The sequence below is a fragment of the Ambystoma mexicanum genome, chromosome 11 (assembly GCF_040938575.1).
Source record: "Ambystoma mexicanum isolate Mex_15411 chromosome 11, UKY_AmexF1_1, whole genome shotgun sequence".
In the NCBI taxonomy this organism is placed as follows: Eukaryota; Metazoa; Chordata; class Amphibia; order Caudata; family Ambystomatidae; genus Ambystoma; species Ambystoma mexicanum.
The window spans coordinates 1,180,833,885-1,180,855,907 of NC_090934.1; the positions used below are offsets into that span (position 1 = coordinate 1,180,833,885).

The following is a 22,023-nucleotide window of genomic DNA, read 5'->3' on the forward strand; positions in this document are numbered from 1 at the left end:
ACAACTTTGGTAATGGGTTAAGGACTTTCGCTTGTACAAGTGATTTTGACTCGACCCTTGTATGACCACCTTAATTCTGTATGCCGGCCTTTCCTACAGCCTCTTGTTACTAAAAAAGGGGACCAGTCAGAGTCTTGCGAATGGACGCCCACATGGCGCCGGACCACTCTGCAACTAGTCTTTCCCTGGGGTTAAAAGTTCAGTAGCACACAAGTTCTTTGTTCATAGTAAGTTGGTGTTTGCAACCTTCATTCAACACCGTCCAGTTTTACTATCGGTTCTCCCTCCGACTTGCCTGCTGTGCTGACCTCCTCGTTGTTTCTTGTCCCTGGAGTGAAGGACGGTACCACAGTAGCAAGCGCGCCTCCCTGCCTCGGTTATCAGTGCAGGGGGGGTCCTGTGCACCGTTGACATCTGTTACACCAAACGTCAGCTGTAGTTCCCGGCCTTAGGATTCCTTTCACGGAGGCTTCGCAGCCTTGTGTTGAAAAGGACAAGGGCACTTTCCTCCTTGCTTTCCTTACCGGTCTCGACGCCTTTCTTCTCCGTTTGAACTGCCGTCCTGGAATAGGTGCCTCCTCGTGCGTTTGCCCTTGCCCAAAGTGTGATCTCGTGCTCTGCCTTTTCCCTATGGGGAAGGGAAAGGGCCGTCAGGTGTGTGTAGTTATTGTCAATTGCCTGACTCTGTCTGATCCTTGTGTTGGGACAAGTCAGATAAACGGCTTTGGTGTTAGTCTGCTGTCTTTCACAGTGTAAGAAAGTGTTTGTGACGGAAAAGAGTGGGTAAAGCTTCTAAGTATCCTGTGGGGTAGGATGGGGAAAAGGTATTATAAGGAAGGGGGTACCGTGTCTCATCCATCGGTGTCCACTTCCACTCCCAGAAGACCCTGCATCAAGGTGATCCTCCCCCACTGGTCCACCCCCAGAAACTTGATCCAATAGCGATGGCTGTGTCCTGGCCACCTGGATGATGCGTCTCCGGGGACTAGCGGGTGAGACACCTTCAGGTTTCTCACAGTAAGTACACTGAACCTTAGTTAGACATGCACACCAAAGAAACTCTTACGCTTATAATTTATATAAAATATATATTTATTATATTTACACCAGAATCACTTTAAATACTTTAGACGTTTACACTAGAACACTTCGGAATATTTGAGAATACACTTCAAAGGGCACTTTCACTTTTGTGTTTGTTCACAGTTAAGTTTTTAACAACGTTAGAAGGGGAAAAGACAATCATCGTATTATCGGTTATTACGCGCACCTGCTAATAACGGTTCATACAGTAATACATTTACACATTTAGTAAAGTCACTTGAAGGGAGGAAAATGGTTAGTTAGTGTAACATTAGCATGGTTCAAGGTTCTAGGGAGGGTTTGCTTGCCCCGTAAGTCTTTTAAGTCCCAAGACGCAACACTAGCTAAAGGCAGTTCGGGGAGGGCTCAAAGTCTTGAGAAGCTGCAGGATACAAAGATTAACTGTGGATTTCTTCCAGTCTCTAGCGTTATAGAAGCAGCAAGTTAACAACTAGCAAGGGAGACTTGTTAAGGACTTGATGAAGGGACACAAGCAGCGGCTTGATTCGGAGGTAAGAGGGGTGTGATCCTGGACACCTCTAGGTGCACTCCATTGCTCTGGAGCGACTTCTTCCAATCAGGTCAGCAAATCCTTTCCCCCCACAGTACCTTAGATGAGGAGAAAATGTTTGTGCTGAATGATCCTCAATGTTGCAACTCTGGACCCGACGACCTGATTTCATTCAGTCTAATGACTGAGGGCAGGACAATGGACGGGGTCTCTCAACAGCAGTTTTGAGGGGGAGACCTGTAGCGTGACTTTCAACAACTTCTTGGGGGTAATTCCGTGGTTTTGGCAGCTTTTCTGCAGCACCAGCAAAGGACACGGATCGCCCAGTCAATTTTCTTCGCTTCATGCAGTCCCACACTCTGATGAGATCTGGACGAGTTGGATCGGAACTCTGCAGTATCCTTACAGGCGCAGCAAAGAGTTGGACCGATTCAGCCTTTCCACGACGATGCACTCGAATTGGGCAGCAGGTCTCCTGGTATTGTGGTTCTGCAGCTCGGGGAAACTCCTAGGACCTTGGGAGGTGGCTCAATTCAAAGTTAGTCTTGTGACTGGTTGTTCCCACCCGCGAAAGGGACGAAGTCTTCCACTTCGGAGCTCCTCTGTCGCACAAAAAATGGGATCAGGACAACAGTGGTCGCTTCATGGTGTTGCAAAGGGTTTGTAGGCATCTCTGGTAGTCTTCTTTGGTTGCCTCAACTTCCAGTGGTTGACTTCCTTTTCACGCCAGAAGCCTCACCTTTCATACAGTTCCAGCACACACTCCTCTGTAATCTCTCTCAGCATTTTACATAAAGGGGCGTTTGGCTGTCCAATCAGGACAGCCACACCCCCTGTGAGAGGTGGTCCTGTCCAGGCACTCTGGCAGACAAAGGACAGGGAGGGTGGAAGACTCCTCCCACTTCCTGCCTGCCCAGTCACTCTAGAGCATAGTGGGGGGATACCGCAGGGTTCCCGCCAAAGCCAAAACACACAAACTTACCCCCCGCCCTCCCAGCATGGTAGAAGGGCTAACAAAGAGCAACCATGCTAGTAATGGTGAAAAAAGGACAGCCCCAAGTTGGTACTTGAGGGCCCCTATCGTGCACTACAAGGCTATAGACTTAGCGTGTGGTATAAAAACGACACAATAGTTGGTAGAACACGTCCACTGCCACCAGCCATAACTAGGAGATTACAAAAAAGGAGGTAGCAGGCGCCCCTCTCTCGAAAGAACAAGGCATGATAACCTGTTCAGTGGTTATTAACCACATTGAGAGTTCGCAGCCATTGCTTTTTGCTCACTGTACCTTCACAGATGGGAAATATCCATTTGCATATCAGTCTTTGTCCCGCCCACAAGGGCAGTCCAGCACCGAAATGCTATGGCAATTCCTCTCTGAACAAGCCTCGCATTTTATGCAGGTTTCTCCCATTCATTCCAGCCTAGCTGTTAATCACACAGCAGGGTGGCTGTCCTTGCCGGACAGCCAGCCGGCCAATCCCCTTTGGGTGTATTCCTGTAACCAAGGGTATTGTCATGATCTCTGCTTCCAAAAGATCAGGACTTGCCCTACTCCCTTGGAAGTAGACCCATAACCCCGGTTCCGAGTGCCAGCCAGTCCCAATTGGGACCTTTTGGACCCTGTCCTGGCGCCAGTGGCACCAGGCTCATAAAGATGCCCAGTCCCAGCGCTGGAAGCGCCGGGCTCATAATGCTTGGGTGGACTTACCTGCAGCAGACCATGCTGCTTACTTACCTGCCAGTTGAACCCCTGATCCTCTTCTGTTTGGGACTACTTTTCCTGTTGGGTGGGGCAGGAGCCACTCCCTAGGTTCAGAACACTGGAACTCTTCTGGAAAGCAGGAACTCTTTTCTTACCTAGGCGTGGCTGTGGAAGGAGACACCTAAGCACTACAGGAGGCTATTTAAACCACACCCGATGGATGAATCTTGCTTTGTGTTATTCTGCATTCTCTGCAGCAGAACGCTCATCGTGTCTTCTGCTTCTGATCCTGGGCCTAAGGGAACAAAGGCTTACCATCCTGGAATCCAGTCTTCAGCAGCACCTGTAAAGACCAAGAAAGAACAGGTTAGCACTATGGTCTTCAGTGGCAGCGCATCTCTTACCTGGTCCATCGGCTGTCACCAACGCCTCGCGCTGCATTCCGGCATCTGAAAGACAAAGGCTTACCTACTCTTCGCATGCTCCGGAGGTCTTCGCACTGCATTCCGGCATCTGAAAGACAAAAGCTTACCAGCTCTTCTCACGCTCCGGAGGCCTTCGGCGCTGCATCCCGCATCTGAAAGACAAAAGAAGGTGCGTTTAAAGACATTGGGCAACTTTATTACTCACGTGCCATTACTCCTTCCCACGCCGAATCCAGTGGGTATTCCAGCACCCTTCAGCTTCTCTAAAGCTCCGAACTTGTACCTGCAAGATAAAAGGGACAGTTAGTGCGCATCGTGAAGCAGGCTACAAGCGCTTACTTACGTGCTTCCAGGCGCTTCTATTCCTCACGCGGGTTCGATCCTCAACTCTCATCAGCCCGCCATCCGTCATCGCCGGAACCCTGCAAAACAAGAGATATCATTACAAAAGACTTTTAAGACATTTGAAGTGCCCAGAACTTACCGTTCGTGCAGTTAACTGGTTACGGCACCCTGCCCCGATGCAGATGGAGAGCTCGGCGTTCACTTACCTAAGGTGAGGGCTTTAACCTTTGGGGTTCTACAGGAGAAGAGAAAGGGAAGAGGAGAGAGGCACCCAATAACTCCAGTTCATTAATCCCATATTTTCTATCTGCAGACATCTTACTCTTCGAGTCAGACATACAGTGCACAGAGGTCCAGCCCAAAGAGCCAACCGTGTGTTACACATCACCTTTGAAGATACGGCATTCACCCAGTCAAGACCGGCGCCTCTGCGGGAATCAGGTGAGCGTTACAGGTATTAAGCACTGGGAGTTTCGGGCACCTCCCTCACTTCCTGCCCCTGCCAGACCTACTGAAGCCAGAGGTGGGCTTCACTTGTGAATCCCGCCAAAGACAAAATGAAAAAATAGACCAAACCTGGTTTGGCGTGCACAGTAAATCTCAAGAAAGACCTTTCTTCAAAGAAATGGCGAAAAAGACGCCCAGGGCCATTTTGACGAAATGGGCACCCATGGGGGCCTTACCGAGGCTGCGAACGCAGCCCGCAGTAAAACACAGTGGTAGTAAATAGTAAACCACTGCCACCAGCCATTCATTGTAGAAAGGGTAACATAAAAATGTTACATGAGAAACTAGACAAAGGGGATAATAAGCAACCCCTCCAGCACCCTATAGTAAGATAGTGTGTGCTGGGTCTAGAACATTACAAAATGTAAGTAAAGTCAATTTCACTTCACTGCTCTTGGAAACAGTAGTTTCACCAAGAGAAGGTATTTAAACCTTTGGGAAATCTAAGAGACTTCCCTGTGTCACTGCACTGAAGGTGCTGTGTGACACAATGTAAAGATTATGCCTATGGGGTTTGTCAGACTCCAAAGTCAAAAGAAACACAGAAAATTAATCACATTAAAATTACATGAGATAAAAAGTCCTAGAGTCCAGAAAAGAGCTGGGGGTCTCCAAGGTAGAAGGGAACAACTCCCATTAACACCACAATGATATGCATGCCTTTGAGTGCCCTGACAAAATGCCTTGGGCCTCATTACGACCCTGGCGGTAAGGGGTTTACGCCAGCGTTAGCTGCGCCGACCCCTTACCGCCAATTACGAGGTCCCTTAGCGCCATGGCGCTTTTAACACCTGCTTTTAGCAGGTGTTAAAATCCATGGCGCTAAGGGATGGAGTTAATTACGCCACCGTAATTTACGGTGGTGTAATTAACGCCTTCCCCACTCCCATTATGCCCTATGGGGCAAAAATGGGAATGGGGAAGGGTAAATGGGGATTGGGGACTTATCGCCCCGCCGACCTCGGAATGGGGCGGTAAGTCCGCCAACCACCATGGCGTAAACGTAGTTTACGCCATGGTGGTAAAGTCACGGCCCAGGCGGTAACTTACCGCCTGGGTCGTAATGAGGCCCCTTGTCTAAAAAAATCGAATTTAGATGTTCCTACTTCTGTGTAATCATTTTCGTTTCTGTGCTCAAGGTGACTCTAGAGTGCCACTCGAATGGATGAGACATTCATCGTATGCTCACTACTTAGTTTTTCCATACTTACGGAGTTCTTACTGTGTGGCAGCCTCTTGGTAGCTATCCCGCTCCCCATAAGTGTAGCTTTACAAGTCTGTGCACCTGTACCTATCTGACTCGTATCCTGTCTGATGTAGCCCCCCTGTAACATGAGGTGAGGCTTCGACAGTCTGTGTATCTTTACCGATTTGACTCATGCTGTCGGATGTAGCTCCCTGTAACATTAGGTGAGGCTTTGCCAGTCTGTACACACACTGTCTGACTGTATCCTTCTGTTTACGCTTGCATTTCACTAATGTATCACGTACTTCTGTAGATGCCGGAGGTAAAGAAATAAAAATAAATACATTTATGGCCCGATGTCGAATTTCCCACTGGATGCGACTTTCAAAAAAGCCCAAAACCACATGACCAGTCAGGTACATGAAGATCTAATTTAACCTCACCTAACCCAATGTGATTAGACCCTCCGTCCATCCAAGAGGCCCTCTGTCACATGTTGCTTCAAAAAAACTCAACAGTGAAGAGGTAATGAATAGTCATTTGAACAGAAATTTGTGATCAAGAATCAATTGGGGTTCGAGACTAAGGTTGTCAATGCTGCTTACCTCGAGCTCAAAATGGCTTCCCAACTCAATAATCCAGGCTTCCCCATGACGATTCCCAATTGCCAGTAAAATGATTGCCGGGTGAGTCCTGCTCTCTTGGTGTACCCCTTTTCTCTAAAGGGGGGGGGAGCGCCTAGCAGGCCTTTGGAACTCCCTAAGAGTCCTCAAGGGTCTTCCCTTTTGATGGCCAACGCGCACCTCAACTGACCCTAACCTCTCTCCTCCCTTTTTTTGTCTTCTCTCACGTTCTCTCCGCCTTCTAACTCCCTTCTGGTCTCTCAACTCTCTTAACACTCCTTGCTCTTAGCACTACACCTACCTCTACTCGCTGCTACCCTTCTGTCGCTGTCTTTTGTTTCTGTTTTTAAACTGTTTGGGATTTTAACCCCATTCCGGAGTTCCTCTCGGCTCCCATTAGTGCTCCATATAACATGCTTCCCTTGACCAATCTCTGGCTAAGCTATTCCTCTGGGGGTTGGGACTTCTCCTGGAAACATTTAAAAAGACTGTTAGCCCCAACCTCTTTTTCAGTTGGTGGCAGTCATTTGCTCGGGCTGCTAGTTTTCCCTGTGGAACTTTCCAACTTTGAACTTTTCTTCCCACTGAGTTTGGGGAGGAATTCCAGGCCCCCTGCCCCCACATTTTCTGAAGTAACCTTCAACATACAGATCTTGTTTGGTATTCCTCCCTTTACCCTGGGGTGCATCAGGGGTTGGTTGGTTCAATATTGGATGTTTCCTTCTTTCCGGGAAGGACACATTTCAGTCCATTCTCACTCCAGTCATGATTCCTTTTCTCTGGTTCCACTCTGTGTTTGCCTTGTAGCAACCAGGTGCATTCTGGGAATTACAGTTCTGAAAAAGATTAGACCTTACCAGGAAAGAGGTTTGCAGGCATTGTGGTAGGGACAGTGATATCAATTTCCTTACAATATATTCAAGCACTCTGGGGCGTGGGGGACTGAGATCCCTCTGACCTCCGCCACACCCCTGCACCCCTCTGACAGTGTCATATTTAAGATCCTGGCACAACTGTTAATGGCAATTTACATTAAGTTCAAGACCATCTAAGCTTAGAAGTCCAATGCACACTTTCTTGATTAATCACTGCGGAATGGTACTGCTGTTGGATGGCCTGAACAAAGTCTTTCATCTTCTCTAGTTATTCTATTTCACCCTCTATATAGGACAAGTCTTCTGTTTGGGACTTCTGTGTGGCGTTTCTATGCATTTGTGTTTTTTTAATGGTAATCTCCTTTGTGGTAGTCCTAGTAAGTCTCTAAAAGGAGCAAGTGATCAAACCGAGTCCCTTAGGCAAGTTGGGTAATCGATCTGATAGGCATATTGATTTCTGTGCCTCTCAGAGTGGTGAAAATAATGTAATGAAGTCTAGGCTCATTAAAGTCAACAGTCACCAGCAGTGTTGTAATTGCCCCTTTTGTCCTCTGTGGCAGCCGGGCTTAACATTCTTGAATTGGACTTCAAAAATATGTCCATATTTAAGACGTCTTGTATAACATGCAAAGCTACCGATATATTTAATATGAAAGTAAATTTCCTGTTAGTAATGGGAGTATTTTATCTGTGCATGTTAAGAAACATCAATGCACTCTCCACTAATGCTAACCCTTGCCCAGCACCCATAATCCAAGAAAATAGATCCCTACTGGCCCGCAAATAGCACAGCTCTGCAATGCCTCATTCTCAACTGGCTCGTACCCCATGGGTAAAAATGCAATTTATTGGATCACTCCTGAAAAAGACTACTCTTGATGAAAAGAACACTAAATATATACCATTCTCTAATCTACCATTCATAGCAAAAATCATGTCGAAATTAGCATGCAACAAATAGCCCAATTCTCAGAATCGCACTACCTCCTCCACAACAATCAGTTGAGTTTCAGACCCTGCAGAAGCACTGAAATCGCGCTTCTATACATAAGAGAACATATCCTGTTCACACTAGATAACAGCACTCTTATCTGCACTCTTACCTGTCGCATCCTTCTAGACGTCTCTTATATGATATGATAGGTTATTTATAACATGCTTAATACCCAGAGGATTCTAAGCGCGGATACTGGGATCAAACCTGTGTTGCTCCGTGTCGTCTTGTTTCCAAGGCGAGCACGTTGCCCCTGAGCTATCCTCCCGAGACCTCTTCAGGGTGTGAGCCTTTTTTTGGAAATTTCGTTATGTTGGCATTCAATCCACTTTTCTTGTTACAAGTGATATCCTGGCCAAATTTGCACCCTCTTTTTCCCAAATGCAGGTGGTCGTAACGCCACCAAGGATTTGTGTTTTGCTGTGTTGGGGTGTGAGAAAATAACAAAAAAGTGACAAAGTATTGTGTTTTTTCAGACAATGACGATAAAATGATGCACAAAAAAACCTGTGGTTTATTTCTTTTAAGAGCTATGAACAAAAGGGTTGCAGTTCTGTATTCACAATTATCCAACCTTTTAAGACCAGGTTGAGTGGAAATTTGTATTTTTCAGAAGCATAACTTCAGTTTTGTGAGAGTCAGGCGATTGTTTTCCTATTTTTTATTTTACTAGACCACGTTTGCACGGAACGGAAGAAGAGGGTAGGAATGCTGCATGGGAACACAGAAAGGCATACATTTCCGAAAAGTAGATACAATTCCAAGTTCAGGAAGGGGTCATTTGCACAGATCAGGCAAGAGCTATTTACCCATAATTCCTGTAATTTGCCAGAAAATTGCAAAAATGACTGGAAAAAAAGTATGCCGCTGGACATGTTTGCACTTGTAAGGTAATGCTTCCATGAATATTCAGTAAAGTAATGCACCCCTACATTCCACCGACACTTCTAGTTGGGAAATCACACATTATTCGTAATGTTTCACAAAACAAGCAATACCCTGAGCCAAAACCCAAGCCAGAGTACATTTAGGCTGACCACCTAAAGTTACCTACTTAGCATTTAAAAATAAAACCAATGTGGTGATGAAAGATACATTTTTAAATAACACAGACTGACATTGAAGGATAGGTGACTTACGCTGGTCACAAAAGCGTGCACTGCCTAAAGCAGCGACTGAATGTAGGGCACATTTGGGAAGTTAAAGGGTGGTGTAACAAAGCTCATTAGGACATTTATGAATACATCATCACAACCAAGGTACCTCACAAGGTACCTCACTGGGTACATGTCCCTGTCCTAAAAGGAAATGGCTAAACCACAGGTATGGCAAACGCTCTGCGAAGTGTGTATTGGGCCATGTGGGCATCCCATAGATTTAGGGCTGGGGCATTACACCCACAAATTAAAACAATGAACCACATACATTTTCGAAAAGACACAGAATTCAAATACACCCAGCGTGCATTGTTGGCACAATCATTTCCTACCCAGAAGTGTTGGGAAAATGTGAAAAAGTTGATAATATACAGTATTTTGAGATATTTACTACTGGGAAAACACTGAAATGCTCGGCAAACAGTGCCTACCTTCTCACGTTGCTACAGGTGTCGCGATAGAAAAGGTACCACACATGTGTGCATCCACGGACCTGGGCCGAAGGTAAATGGCTAAAGTGCCAGCATGGGAAATGCTCATGCATTGAGGGCTCTGAAATCTCAACCACCAAGGAAATGTGGGAACCCCATGCATTTTTCAAAAGGAGAAACCCTGGTGGAATCCAAATACATCTCGCTTTTGTCGCTTGCAGAAGAATCTTTTTACCCAGCATGCACGACCAATAGGAAAAGTTGGAAAAGTACAATATTTTGATGCGTTAGCCATTGGAAAACCACAGAAGCGAACGAAGGAACAAAATCCTTTTTACCTGGAAAAAACCAAAAGTCGCTCAGAGCCCTTGAATCTTTGAGACGATAACGGTTTGTATAGGCATATTAAGTGAATAATACATTTAAGTTTCTATACAGCAAATGGGCCTGACGGCAATTCTGCGGCTTAATCAAGTGCACATTAAGGTGTGAAAAAAAGGGAGGACAGACAGAACGATCTTTAGACAGGGCTGTATACAGATTGAGCAAGTGCGGGCAGGGTAAGGGAGAGGCAGGGTACCAAGTGAACCAAGTCGTTATAGACAGGTGAAGTGCAGAGAGAGAAGCTCTCAAGGATTTATTACAAGTGCAGTGAAGGGGTGGGGTGCAGGGCCCGGAGGCAAGTGCAGAAGGACTGGCAGGGGTGTCTGGGACCTGTGAGACTGAGGTACACCAGGCGGCCATTCAGTAAATTGTATGGAAAGTAGGGAGAGAAGGAGATCAGAGAGCAAGGTTAGCAGGGTAGGTTGAGAGAGAAGGAACACTAGAAGAGGAAGGTCTTGAGGAGTTTCCGGAACGTAAGAATGTCAGGCTCAAGACGAAGGGTGGCTGGGAGGCTGTTTGAAAGGGAGGTGCCTGCTGAGGAAAGGGATTGCCCTCCATATCTCTGCTTTGAGAATCAACTCACTCGCAGAAGGTTGGTGGTAAATGAGCGGAGGGCTCGGGGGGGGGGGGGGGACAATATTTAGGAAGGCAACTTTGAAGGTAAGTGGGTCCAGGCCCCAGAAAGCCTTGTGGACAGGGCAGAGGGTCTTGAATTTGATCCTTGCCGCCACGGGGAGCCAGTGAAGGGATTTCAGCGCTGGAGAGATGTGGTCCCTGGGCTTGATAAGTCTCACTGTTCTGTTCTGGATGTATTGCAGAGGGCGCATGGTAGAAGCAGGGAGGGTTGAGGAAGAAGCTGTTGCAGTAGTGCAGCCTCGGCAGAGCCAGGGCTCTGGAGACAGTGAGCCGCTGGGGGAAAGTGAGTGCCTCTGAGGAGGTGTAGTTGATAGACTTTTTTGAGATGTCAGAAATGTGAGAGAAGAAGGAAAAAGTGGAGTCGAAGATGATGCCGGCCAGTGTGAGAGGGGGAAAGCGGGAGCAGGGGTCCCAATGCGAACAATCTCCATTTTACTGGCATTGAGACAAAGGTCGTTTGCAGCACACCATGACTGAATAGCAGTCAGGTATGAGTGAAGAGGAGGAGGCAGCGACTGAGGGTAGCCTGAAGAATAGTTGCATAACACTGGAAATTAGAGGTGAAAGTGGCAATCACACATGCCACGGAAGCAATGTAGGCCTTGAACCAGGGGGATATGTTCGAACCCTGGGAAACGCCACAGGTTTAGAGGGTGTTGGTCGAGATAAAGGCACCAAGTTTGACCTGGGATGAGCGGCCTGAGAGAAAAGAGGTTACCCAAGCCAGAGCCTGACCTGTGATTCCCAGGGTGTCACAAAGCCAAGAGATCAGGATGTTGTGGTTAACCGTGTCAAAGGCAGAGGATAGATCAAGGAGAATGAGGACAGAGGGAGTAGTAGTGTCAAGATTTGACAGCAGGTCTTCATGGGTGTACAGAAGAGCAGTTTCCGTGCCTCTGGATGCTCTTAAACCAGACTGGTGGTCATGGAAACAACTGATTGATTCAGTGTGGAGGTTTAGCTGAGAAATAGCCAGCTCCTCCAGGAGTTTGCCCAGGAAAGGTGAGATAGAGATCGGGCGGTAGTTTGACGGAATGGTAGGGTCAGCAGAGGGTTTCTTGAGCAGAGGGTGCACAAGGGAGTGCTTGAGAGCAGTTGGGAAAACTCCAGTGAAAAAGGAGAATTTGCAAAGGTCAGCCAAGGCTGGTGCGAATGAGTCAATGTTGTCCTTTATGGTTATTGAAGGGCAAGGGTCCACTCGCTTAGACAAGGCCTTCCTAGACCGGACTTGTATGTAGACCTCATCAGGTGGGGGGGGGGGGGGGGGGAAGAGAGAGAGAGAGAGAGATCTGTGTGCTGGGGGGGAGAATGTCTTGCGTTTTTGTGGTGAAATGTGCTGCAAGGGCCGAGCAGAGGTCCTGGGTGGGAGTGACAGAGGAGGAGGCGACTGCAGGATTGGCCAGTTCCTTGCAGACTTTGAAAAGTTTGGCTGTGGTGTTTGAAGAAGCAGAGATGCAGGCTTGAATAAAGACTCTTTTCTTGGAGCGGATACAGAGTCGATATTGCCTTTGAAGGAGGCAGCAGGCCAGTTTGTCAGATGTTCCACCCGTCTAGATACTCATGTAGCAGTCAAATGCTACCCTTTCCTCTCAGAATGGCTGGTGGCAGTGGTTTTACAACAAACTACCATTTTTCCAAAACGCAAACACCGGTAGCGTTAAATTGCGGGAGCCATGTTTTTCAAGGTGACGTTTTAGCCTCCTTAGTTTAAACAGGTCCCGGTCTTCTTTTTTCGCCATTTCTTATTTGAAATGTCCTTCTAGAGTTTGTCTCTGCGTACCAAACTAGGTTTGGTCCCTTTGTTCCTTTGCCTTTGGCGGGCTTCAGGAGTGAAGACCGCTTCTGGCACCCAAATTCTGGGGGGGGCATGAAGTGAGGAGGTGCCCGAAATGCCCTGTGCTCAGTCTCCTAGGAGACCCAAATGCACTCTGGTGATTGGCTGGATAACTGGATAGCCACCCTGCTGGTGAAGGACAGCTGGGCTCGAATGAATGGGAGAGAATTGATTAAAAGGAGAGTCTCTTGGCTTGGAAGGCAGAGTCGACCACTGGAACGAAAGAACCGAAGACTAGCTGGAGGGCGGCTGCTGCAACTCCTGGACCGTTGGTTTGCCCGGTGAAGCTCTGCTGTAGGTCCGAATCGCCAAGTTCATCTCGACAGAGAAGCCCTGCAAGGACGACTTCTCCCTTTTTGAGTTGGTGGGACCAATCAACTGGACACTAAGCCACCTGGATACCAATCTCGGAGCTGGTTGTATTTTCCTCAGAGTGCTGCAGGAAAACTGAATAACCAGGGAGAGGGACAGCAGCTTGTGTGCTTGACTACAGCTACCGGATTTGAGGATTTGCCAGTTGCCAGCTTTTTGACCAGTCTCAGTGCATGAGTCCCCCGACGTCCTCCCTCTTGTCCCCACGACTGTGGCCCAGGAACAGAGGTCACCAGCTGCATCTTTTTCTTCATTTGTAAAGGTACTGTAAAATCAGACAGAGTACTTTGACCTCTCACGGTGAAAGTGCCTCAAACTTTCCCAACTGACAGACCTAATCAGCTTGTGACCCAACATATGATTCTTCTTGCTACAAACTATTCCTAAAGAACTTTTGCAGAGACTTTTCTGTTTATCTACCAGAACTGCTGTATCCTATCCGAGACTTTAGCCCATTGACTTTGGCCTATCCTATTGAATTGAATTGACTCTTCTGGTGAACTCTAAATATTTGCACTGTCTAAGAATAACTGTAGCCTTTCATGTTCTAATAATCTTTGCCTTTTACTCCTCTTGAAAAGTATTTCTGAAATAGTGTTGAAATGTATTTTGGTGTGATTATATAATTGCCTCCGTCTTATGAGTGTTTTATAACTGACAGATACATTAATAAGTATTTATCAAAGAAACCTTGTATAAGAGTTTATTTGAACACTTGTGATTGTAGACCTCTGTGTAACATCATTACTGCTCACATTCCCCTCTTGAGATAAACTGCTCAGCTCCACTACCAAAACTGTGTAGTACAGACTTATACCAAAGGTTGGTTTTGCTTACACCTGTAGTCATAGTTGTGTGTAGTGGTCCCAAAGGGTACGGAATACAAACCTTGCCAGCAGAGAACCTCCCAGCGAGTGCCACCATTAATGGGAGAAGTTGCTAGGAGAGAGAAGGCCTACCATGTAGCGAGTCCATAGATCAGGTGAGTTAACGAAGATGTCAGTGACGGTCTCTCTGGTGGAAGCTGTGACATAGGTGTCCACATTAGGAAGGCCTGGGTTGGAGCCCATAGATTCCTGCTTAAGTTTCTTCCTTCCAGATTTAGTGATAGGAGAAGGATAGATGATGGTGAAGCAGTTGGAGAGGATAGGAGAGATGGATAGCGACATGGTAGGCAGAAGTGGAGGGGGGGGAGACACTTTCCAGGCTGGAGCACTAATGCACTTGGAGGTGGGGGTGGTAAGAGACAGAGGGATGTGTGCCTTGTGGGAAAACAAACAGCCATAAAGCACAACTAAAATCGATTATCCAGAAGGGCAGGTAAAATGTAGCAACACTAGACAGGCTAAATTCAGCAGACAGGGGCGTTAGGAAGTGGTCCTTTGGAGTGAGGGGGCAGGCTAAAGCCTGCCGGTCCCCAGTTGGCCAGAAGATGCACCAAGTGGCCAATGAGCAAGGAGAGGGGGAGTGAGGGGGCACTCCAAGCAGCCCTAACACCGATGGATATGCGTTGGCCATCTTCAAAATGCAGTGAGGTTGGCAAACAGTACAAAGGTGCACAAGGAGTGGAAAATTCACTGCAGTGCTGCCTCAGATGAGAAAATGCAGCAATTTGGATGATGGCAGGCGATGCGTTGATAAAGCCTGCAATTTTCAACACACTTTTTCAGAAAAATAAAAAGATTTCCTTTCTTTTTTCAAAATCGGCAATTTCTTTTTAGGTGAAAAAAGCCATCAGCAGGAAGACGAGGTGCTCCTACCTCGAGCTGGGGTAGAGATGTAAGCACGGCCTCCAGGCGTGCATTCCACCTGGCCGAGGGGGGCGTGAAGCATGCTCCGGCGAGGTTGTACAGATAGAAAGAATTGTGTAATGTTGTGGCCTTTGAGTGACATCTTTTGATGTATGGCAAGTGCTCTGAGAAAACCAGTCCAACATTGTATTTAGTCTTGCAGGCAGGGCAAACATTTAGGACTGGGGTGTGAGCCACCAAGGAAAACCTGGAACCCTATCATTTCTGAAAAGACACCCGTCGGAATCCAAAGAGGTCTCACTTGCGTGTATCACGCTAGAATGTATTACCCAGAATGCCCAGCGAAGTCCAAAATGTTGGGAAAAACAGCATTTTAAGATACTTGCTACCAGGAAACCACTGAAACACATGGGCAACAACCTATGTCCTACCTTTCCACAGGTATGTGGATGAAAACGGTACCTTGTATGTGTGGGTGCACTGTCCTGAGTACAAAGAGAAAAGGCTAAACCACTGGTACACCAAACACCCTGGGAAGACCAAATCCACAGCCACCATGGAAAACAGGGAATCCCATGCATTTCTGAGGCATCTCTTGTGTGAATCGTGCTAGAACGTCTTACCCAGAATGGACTGCAGTTATAAATGTGACAAAAAATAAACTTTTTCCCACATTTCCCAATGGGAAATGACCGAAACGCTCACAAAAACCACATGCCCCATGTTCACACAGATGTCCCGATGAAAACCAGACCTACATGCATGGGTGCGCTTACCTGGGCGGAAAAGAACAAAGGTAAACCATTGGTATGCAAACTGTTCAGAAAACACAAGATTCATCATGCCCCACAGATTTGGGCCGGGGGTGTCCGAGCCACCAAGGAAACCAGGGAACCCCCTCCATTTCAGAAAAGGAGACACACATGGCAATCCAAAGAGGCATCACTTGTGAGAATCACGCCATCATTTTTTACCCAGAATGCACTGCAAAGTTGTAAATGTGACAACAAATATACTATTTTCACACATTTCCCACTGGAAAATTACCAGAACGCTTGCAAAACACCACATGTACTACCTTCCCATGTTCACAAAGATGTCCCGGCGAAAACCAGACCTCACCTGCTTGGGTGTGCTTACCTAAACAGAAAAGAAAAATGGTTGACTGTCCCCAAACCCAGCGCCAGTCCCGGGAAGCCTCAGCGAGGTACTTGTCCCTCCCTGGAAGGAAAAGCTCGAACGCAGCCTGGCCAGAGTTCTAGGCAGCACATCTGGACTTTGACGTCTTGCTTGCATGTGGGTCGACCACCCCCCGAAGCCAGTGGCGGCCCCGGGGAGCCCCAGCTTGTTCCCCATCCTGCCCCAGACAGAAATGCAGCCTGGCCAGAGCTCCAGTAAGACTGGGGGTGTTGCCCCCGGCCTTTGGCACCTGTCTCTCTTCTGGATCGACCGTCCCGAAGCCCGGTGGGGCCCGCCTGTCCTTTTCCAGGGGGCCAAAGGGCCTACCCACCTAGCAGCATTGGAATGCATTGTACTACTAGATGGCTGCTCTCTGAACACAGCAATCATTGGAACGAAAGGCAGGACCAGATTGCTGGGCTGCTCTGGAACCCTCTATCACACACTGGCCTATCCCTTAAACCACATATAAAAGACCTCACCAAAAAACAAACTACCTCCTGCGCATATTCAGAAAGGTACTCGCCAATGTGAGTGGTCAGAAATGCGAGAAGGACACCAAGGTATAGTTTTCTCAAAGTTTGCCATTTATTAAATGGAAAGGGGTGAGATAAACGCCTATCTTTCCCATCCTAACAAGGATGTCCGTCCCTACCTAGCAAAACTAAACAAAAGATGGCCTAGTGTCCAACATGTCTCTGACCCTCACACTAATACATACAACAAAATTATAAAAGGAATATTTGTCTGTCTTCAATTTAGCAAAACAGTTTAAAAGTTCAAACTTATAGGTTTTAGAAAGTACTCCTTGTGACCAGGGTTGTGCTCCTTTCCCCTGGATCAATTCATGAGTACCCTTGAAAAAGTTCTGATTTAACTAAGTTCTGTTGTTCAGTTCAATACAAAAGCTATTTTCCCTCCACTGCGTCCTTCCACTTGTAAAGTAAATGTCTCTTTCACAAACACTTGTTCAAAAATCAAAGCCATTGTTGTCCTCCACAATATCTCTTGGTAAGGCAAATGTCTCTCTCACAATTTTTTTCCTCAGGATGCGAACCATTTATTAGCATATCACACTTATTCTTCAAATGGAATACCTTTGTCAGGATAGCATAGCAACTACCTTTTGGTGATACAACATTTGGTCAAAATGATAGTTAACAAGTTCTTCCGAGCACACTTTTTTGACACAACCACACTTCTTCAAAACATCATCTTCTTTCTTGGTTTACTCACCCGCAAGAAAGAAAACTCCTGCAACTACAATTGGTCTTGGTGCCAATATTTGTTTGAAGGTTCTTCACACCAGTATCTCATGTGAGGAGGGTTGAACAATGACTGTCTCTTTTTATAGTCCCTTGACTCTTGGCAATGTGGTTTACAGGTTTTCCCAGACTGGAAACTCGAGAAAGGAGAATTGCACCCTTGTTGCCTCTTGACTGCTTCTTGATAGCCCCGTGGCTGTTGGCAATGTGGGTTACATGGTTCCCCAAGTTGGTATCCGATAAAAGAGGAATTGCGCCCTTGTCACCTTTGTACTGCTTCTTTACAGCCTTTTGGCTGTTGGCAATGCGTGTTACAGGTTTCCTAAATTGGTATCCCATAAAAGGGAAATTGCACCCCGTCGCCTCCATACTTTGTTAATTATTCAGAATGATTGGTTACTGCCAAATATCCTGTTCGGAGCACCCCGGGGTCACCTTTAACTTCAGGCCAACTCCTTGGTCTCCTTTGGCGTCCCTACTTCACTTTCTGCTGCTGCAGCGTACCTTCTGCGTTCTCCCCACTCCGTTGCCAGCTCCTGTGTAACTTCAGCGGTCTGCACTGCTCTTCTCCGGAGCTCTGCCAGCTCTGTTGGGCCTCCGCATCCTCCTGCACCCCAAAGCAACACATGTTGGGTTGGAAGCACATCTCCCATATGGCTGGGCTTCTCCCATTGCCGACCGCAAAGCCGCTTCCTGCTGCTTGCACTCTTAAGTATTGCGTGCCTTCTCTTCTCTCGTCGGCTTCAGCTGGCACTCTTCCTTCTGCTTCTACGGCAATCCCAGAACTCCGGACTGTTTCTGCCTCTACTACTCCTTCCGTGTCTCTCTCCAGCTGTAGCTCATTCTTGGGTTTAAATGTCCCGCTCGGGTGCCTTGCTCTACAACAACTAGACCGCACATTGTGTTCAATAGCACCACTGATCCTTACTAACTTTGAGTCCCTCTTCCTCGTCCCAGTACCACAGGCAAAATGGATCCCGAACTCCAAAACTAGTGGTTCTGGTCCTTTGACATTTAGTTAGTTTTGATTGCTTTGTGAACTGAGAGTTGTCAGAGTTAGGGGATGTTATGTAAAAGGTTTGTGATTTAACATTGGGGTTCGGACCTCTATCTAAGACAGAATCATGACAATTAGAGGATGGTATATTTAATTCATGAACTCCCAAGGCACAAACCTTATTCTGTTTAGATGACTTTTCATAGCATGTTCTTTGGGTAGTTTCATGGGAGGGACTTGTGCAATGACAATATGCCATTAGGTATTTGGGAATCATCACCACTAATGCCCTAGTACACTCCAAAAAAGAATACTGCAATTCTCTATAAGGGTCTGTCCCTACACTACATACACTCACCCCAAATTGTCCAAAATAAAACTGCAGGATGCGTACTAAACCTCAAGCCTTACGACCATATCACTCGAGCTCAAAAAACACTCAAATGGTTACCCATCATAACTGTAATAGAACTCAAAATCCTAACCATGACCCACAAGACCATGCACTCTTCTAGCCTCTCAGATCATCCCTAAAGTTTCCCATCCCACGCAGATACCTGCAGTCAATAAATAAGACTGAACTAAAACCTTTTAATTGTCCATGCAAAAAAACATGGAGGCATAGTCACGTCCATTTCCCCTAGCCCCCTTCCAGCCGTATGGAACAAACTACCAGACTACCCAAAGACTTGTACACTGCTAACCTTCAATCACAAACCTAACATACCACCTACTTCAACCTACATACCACCTATTTCAACCTACATACCACCTACATACACCTAACACTTCACCAATATGACTCCACTCACTTGGCCACCCCTCTTTTCAAGTATAAAAGCGCTTAGACACCCTAGAGACGCTCCACCTTCCACTTTTGTTAACACATTTCCTGCCACTGTAAATGTAAGCTAAGAAGCATGTAATTGGAAATGTCGGGAGTGTTGGTTATGTTTTGTTTGTTGTTAAAACCAATAAAAAAATTAAACACATTTCCTGCCTCTCATTCTCTCTCGCCTTCCATCTACCTTTTACCAGACTAGCACTTAACTGGGTGGGCAGTCATAATTTCGACAGTAAAAATGTCGACAGTCAAAATTTCGAAAAATAAATGTCGAAAAAAATAATGTCGACAAACAATAATGTTGACATTTTTTCGAAATGTTCTATTTATTGTATAAATATATATATATATATATATATATATAACTAAAATGTGTTGAGTATGAGGGGTGAGAGGGTGGTGGGGGGTGGCAGGGGGTGTTGGGTGAGGGGGGTTGGGGGGGACACCCCCATAGTAAATGATACTCTTTTTATTTATTTAATTATTGAATAAATAAATATATAATTACTATGTGTTGGGAATGAGGGGTGAGAGGGGGGTGGCAGGGGGTGTTGGGTGAGGGGGGGGTTGGGGGGGGACGCCCCCATAGTAAATGATACTCTTTTTGTTTATTTATTGAAAAAATAAATAAATAAATATATAATTAGAATGTGTTGAGTAAATGGTGAGAGGGTGGTGGGGGGGGTGGCATAGGGGTGGCAGGGGGGTGTTGGGTGAGGTGTTGATAGTTCTAATTGACATTTTTTTTCTAAAAAATGACTTTTTACATTATATGTATAGGATGTCGACATTATTGTTTTCGACATTATGACTATAAACCACTTAACTGATATGCACTTTCAGAGCCCATAGCATTTTTACCTCTACTGTAATTTGCACTTACTTTGATTCCAACCCTCATCGCTACTCTCCCTGCCCACACACTGACCCTGCCCCCTCTGTCTCTTTAGCAATTCTGAAACCTACTCTCTTGTGCCTTCAAAGTATTTGCTTACTAACCTGGATTAAATGTCAGTGGTATTCACATGCTTTTACATCCTGACTGTGATCAGATGATTTTGGCGCCTAGAAGCACTCATGCAATCTTAATGTCTGTATATAAGACACCAATATAATAATAAAAATAAGAACCAGCACCAGTATTTCCAGGTCCTAAAACAATGGGAAGTGTGTCTTCATTGCTGTTTGTTGGCATAACTGGTTGCTGCGATCTGGAATGCCTCTTTGGGTTGCTGTTAACATTTTTGTTTTTCTTAGGGATGTCTCTGAGGCAATGGAATATCTGGAAGACAACAACTTTGTCCACAGAGACCTTGCAGCACGAAATGTCTTGGTTTCTGATGACAACATTGCTAAGGTGAGCGACTTCGGACTGACGAAGGAGGCATCTGCTACATTGGACACAGGAAAGCTGCCAGTGAAGTGGACTGCACCTGAGGCACTGCGCGAGAAGGTAAGTGAAATGGTGGATGGGCTACTTGTGGAGCTGGGATCCCTGCATGGCCCACACGCTTTTGTGCCTGGCTATGAACAGCACTGTCCTCCACAGAGGGGGTGACTTGTTCCCTGTTCAGCAAAAGGTTTTGGGGAAGGCGCACACATAGTAGTGACCTTTTCTGCTTAGCATGTTTAATTCAGACAGTTTTGGATTTTAACGCCATCAGGAGGTTGTTTTTTCTCGTTCCTCTCTGAACTTGTGTTTTGGTTTTTGTTATCGTCATGTTAATATTGCATGTCCCCATTTTTCAATTTCATGGGTTATCTAGTCCGACTCCAGAGCTGTTTTATACTTTACTTTCTATTGCCTGATGCGTTTGGGCAGGTCGAACTCCAAATTTTGGCATATATGTTTAAGAATGTCCTCAGAGACATTTCTTCAATTCTGCTCTGCGCATGTATATTTGCTTCTGTAAGAGCTTGGGAAGAGCATCGCCCGGCAGCAGATGGAGCTTCTTTTAAGTGGCATGTGGCCTCATTCCCACCTCCTTTCTTCACCCGACTCCCCTACCCCCTCCTCACACCCTTCGCCACAGTGTAAACCGAGCATTTGGTTCCTGTGGTTAATTGACTCTAATCCTCCCATGGCACTTGCCAAGCCTCACAGTCCCACCCTTTCTGGAGTCCGCAACGAAAATGATTGGCTACGAGCAGACAATGAAGTCAACGACTGCGGACTGCCTGCACAAGACATGGGGAAGCTTCCTGTGAAATGGACGTCTCCGGAGGCGCTTCGAGAAAAGGTGAGCAGATGCTCAAGGCACATGCAGCACCCAGACTTGACAAACGGTTGGAAACCATTGTCCTCTCTGTTGATGGACGCTCATGCCCATGAGAGTTGCATAATTTCTGCAGAGCCTACCAGTAGGGGTAAATGACACAACTGTGCGCTCCTCCACTGGCGTTCTGTGTAAATGCATTGCTTGTCGGTTGTTGTATCCTTAAAAACATGAGTGCTCGGAAAATGACTGTTGTGGCCTTCATGAAATCAGCCAGGGAGTGTTTATTCTAAGCATGGATGGTCTTAAGCCATAGCTGCATGCTGCTTGATGTTCACCAATATGCATGTTCTGACATTATATATTCTGCCTGTGTGTGAGTTTGTGCCTTTAATGTAGCTAATCACTGTCTATAATGCTCCAAATGTCAATTTGTAGGCAATCGCGCACCACTGCAGCAGTGACGGCATGTGAAGAATTTGCCACTTGCTAAGTTCTAACTTTGGTGAGGCCTCCATCCTATGTCTTGACCCCTGGGGGTGAGGGTGGAAGTTGAGTGGCTATGCTGGAACATTCTTATCAGAAATGTCTCATGGGGTCGAAAATGCCAACTTATTGCATGCCAATAATTTGAATAGAAGGAAAAACCTGATCTAAGTCTGAACCTTTCAAGGGCTTGTTGGGAGAAGATGGCTGAAAGCA

General features: G+C 46.4%; 1 protein-coding gene across 13 annotated transcripts in view; it reads left to right on the forward strand.

Moving 5' to 3' along the window:
- CSK (C-terminal Src kinase) overlaps positions 1-22,023 on the forward strand; it is a 914,950-nt gene that overhangs the window by 779,254 nt on the left and 113,673 nt on the right. For 9 of the 13 annotated variants that reach the window (XM_069624501.1, XM_069624495.1, XM_069624502.1 and 6 more), the window contains 2 exons: positions 20,363-20,558; positions 21,139-21,345. In XM_069624501.1, the coding sequence (XP_069480602.1) occupies positions 20,363-20,558; positions 21,139-21,345 (403 nt within the window). The remainder of the gene's footprint in view (positions 1-20,362; positions 20,559-21,138; positions 21,346-22,023) is intronic. The other 4 variants (XM_069624504.1, XM_069624505.1, XM_069624506.1 and 1 more) reach the window with 2 other exon arrangements.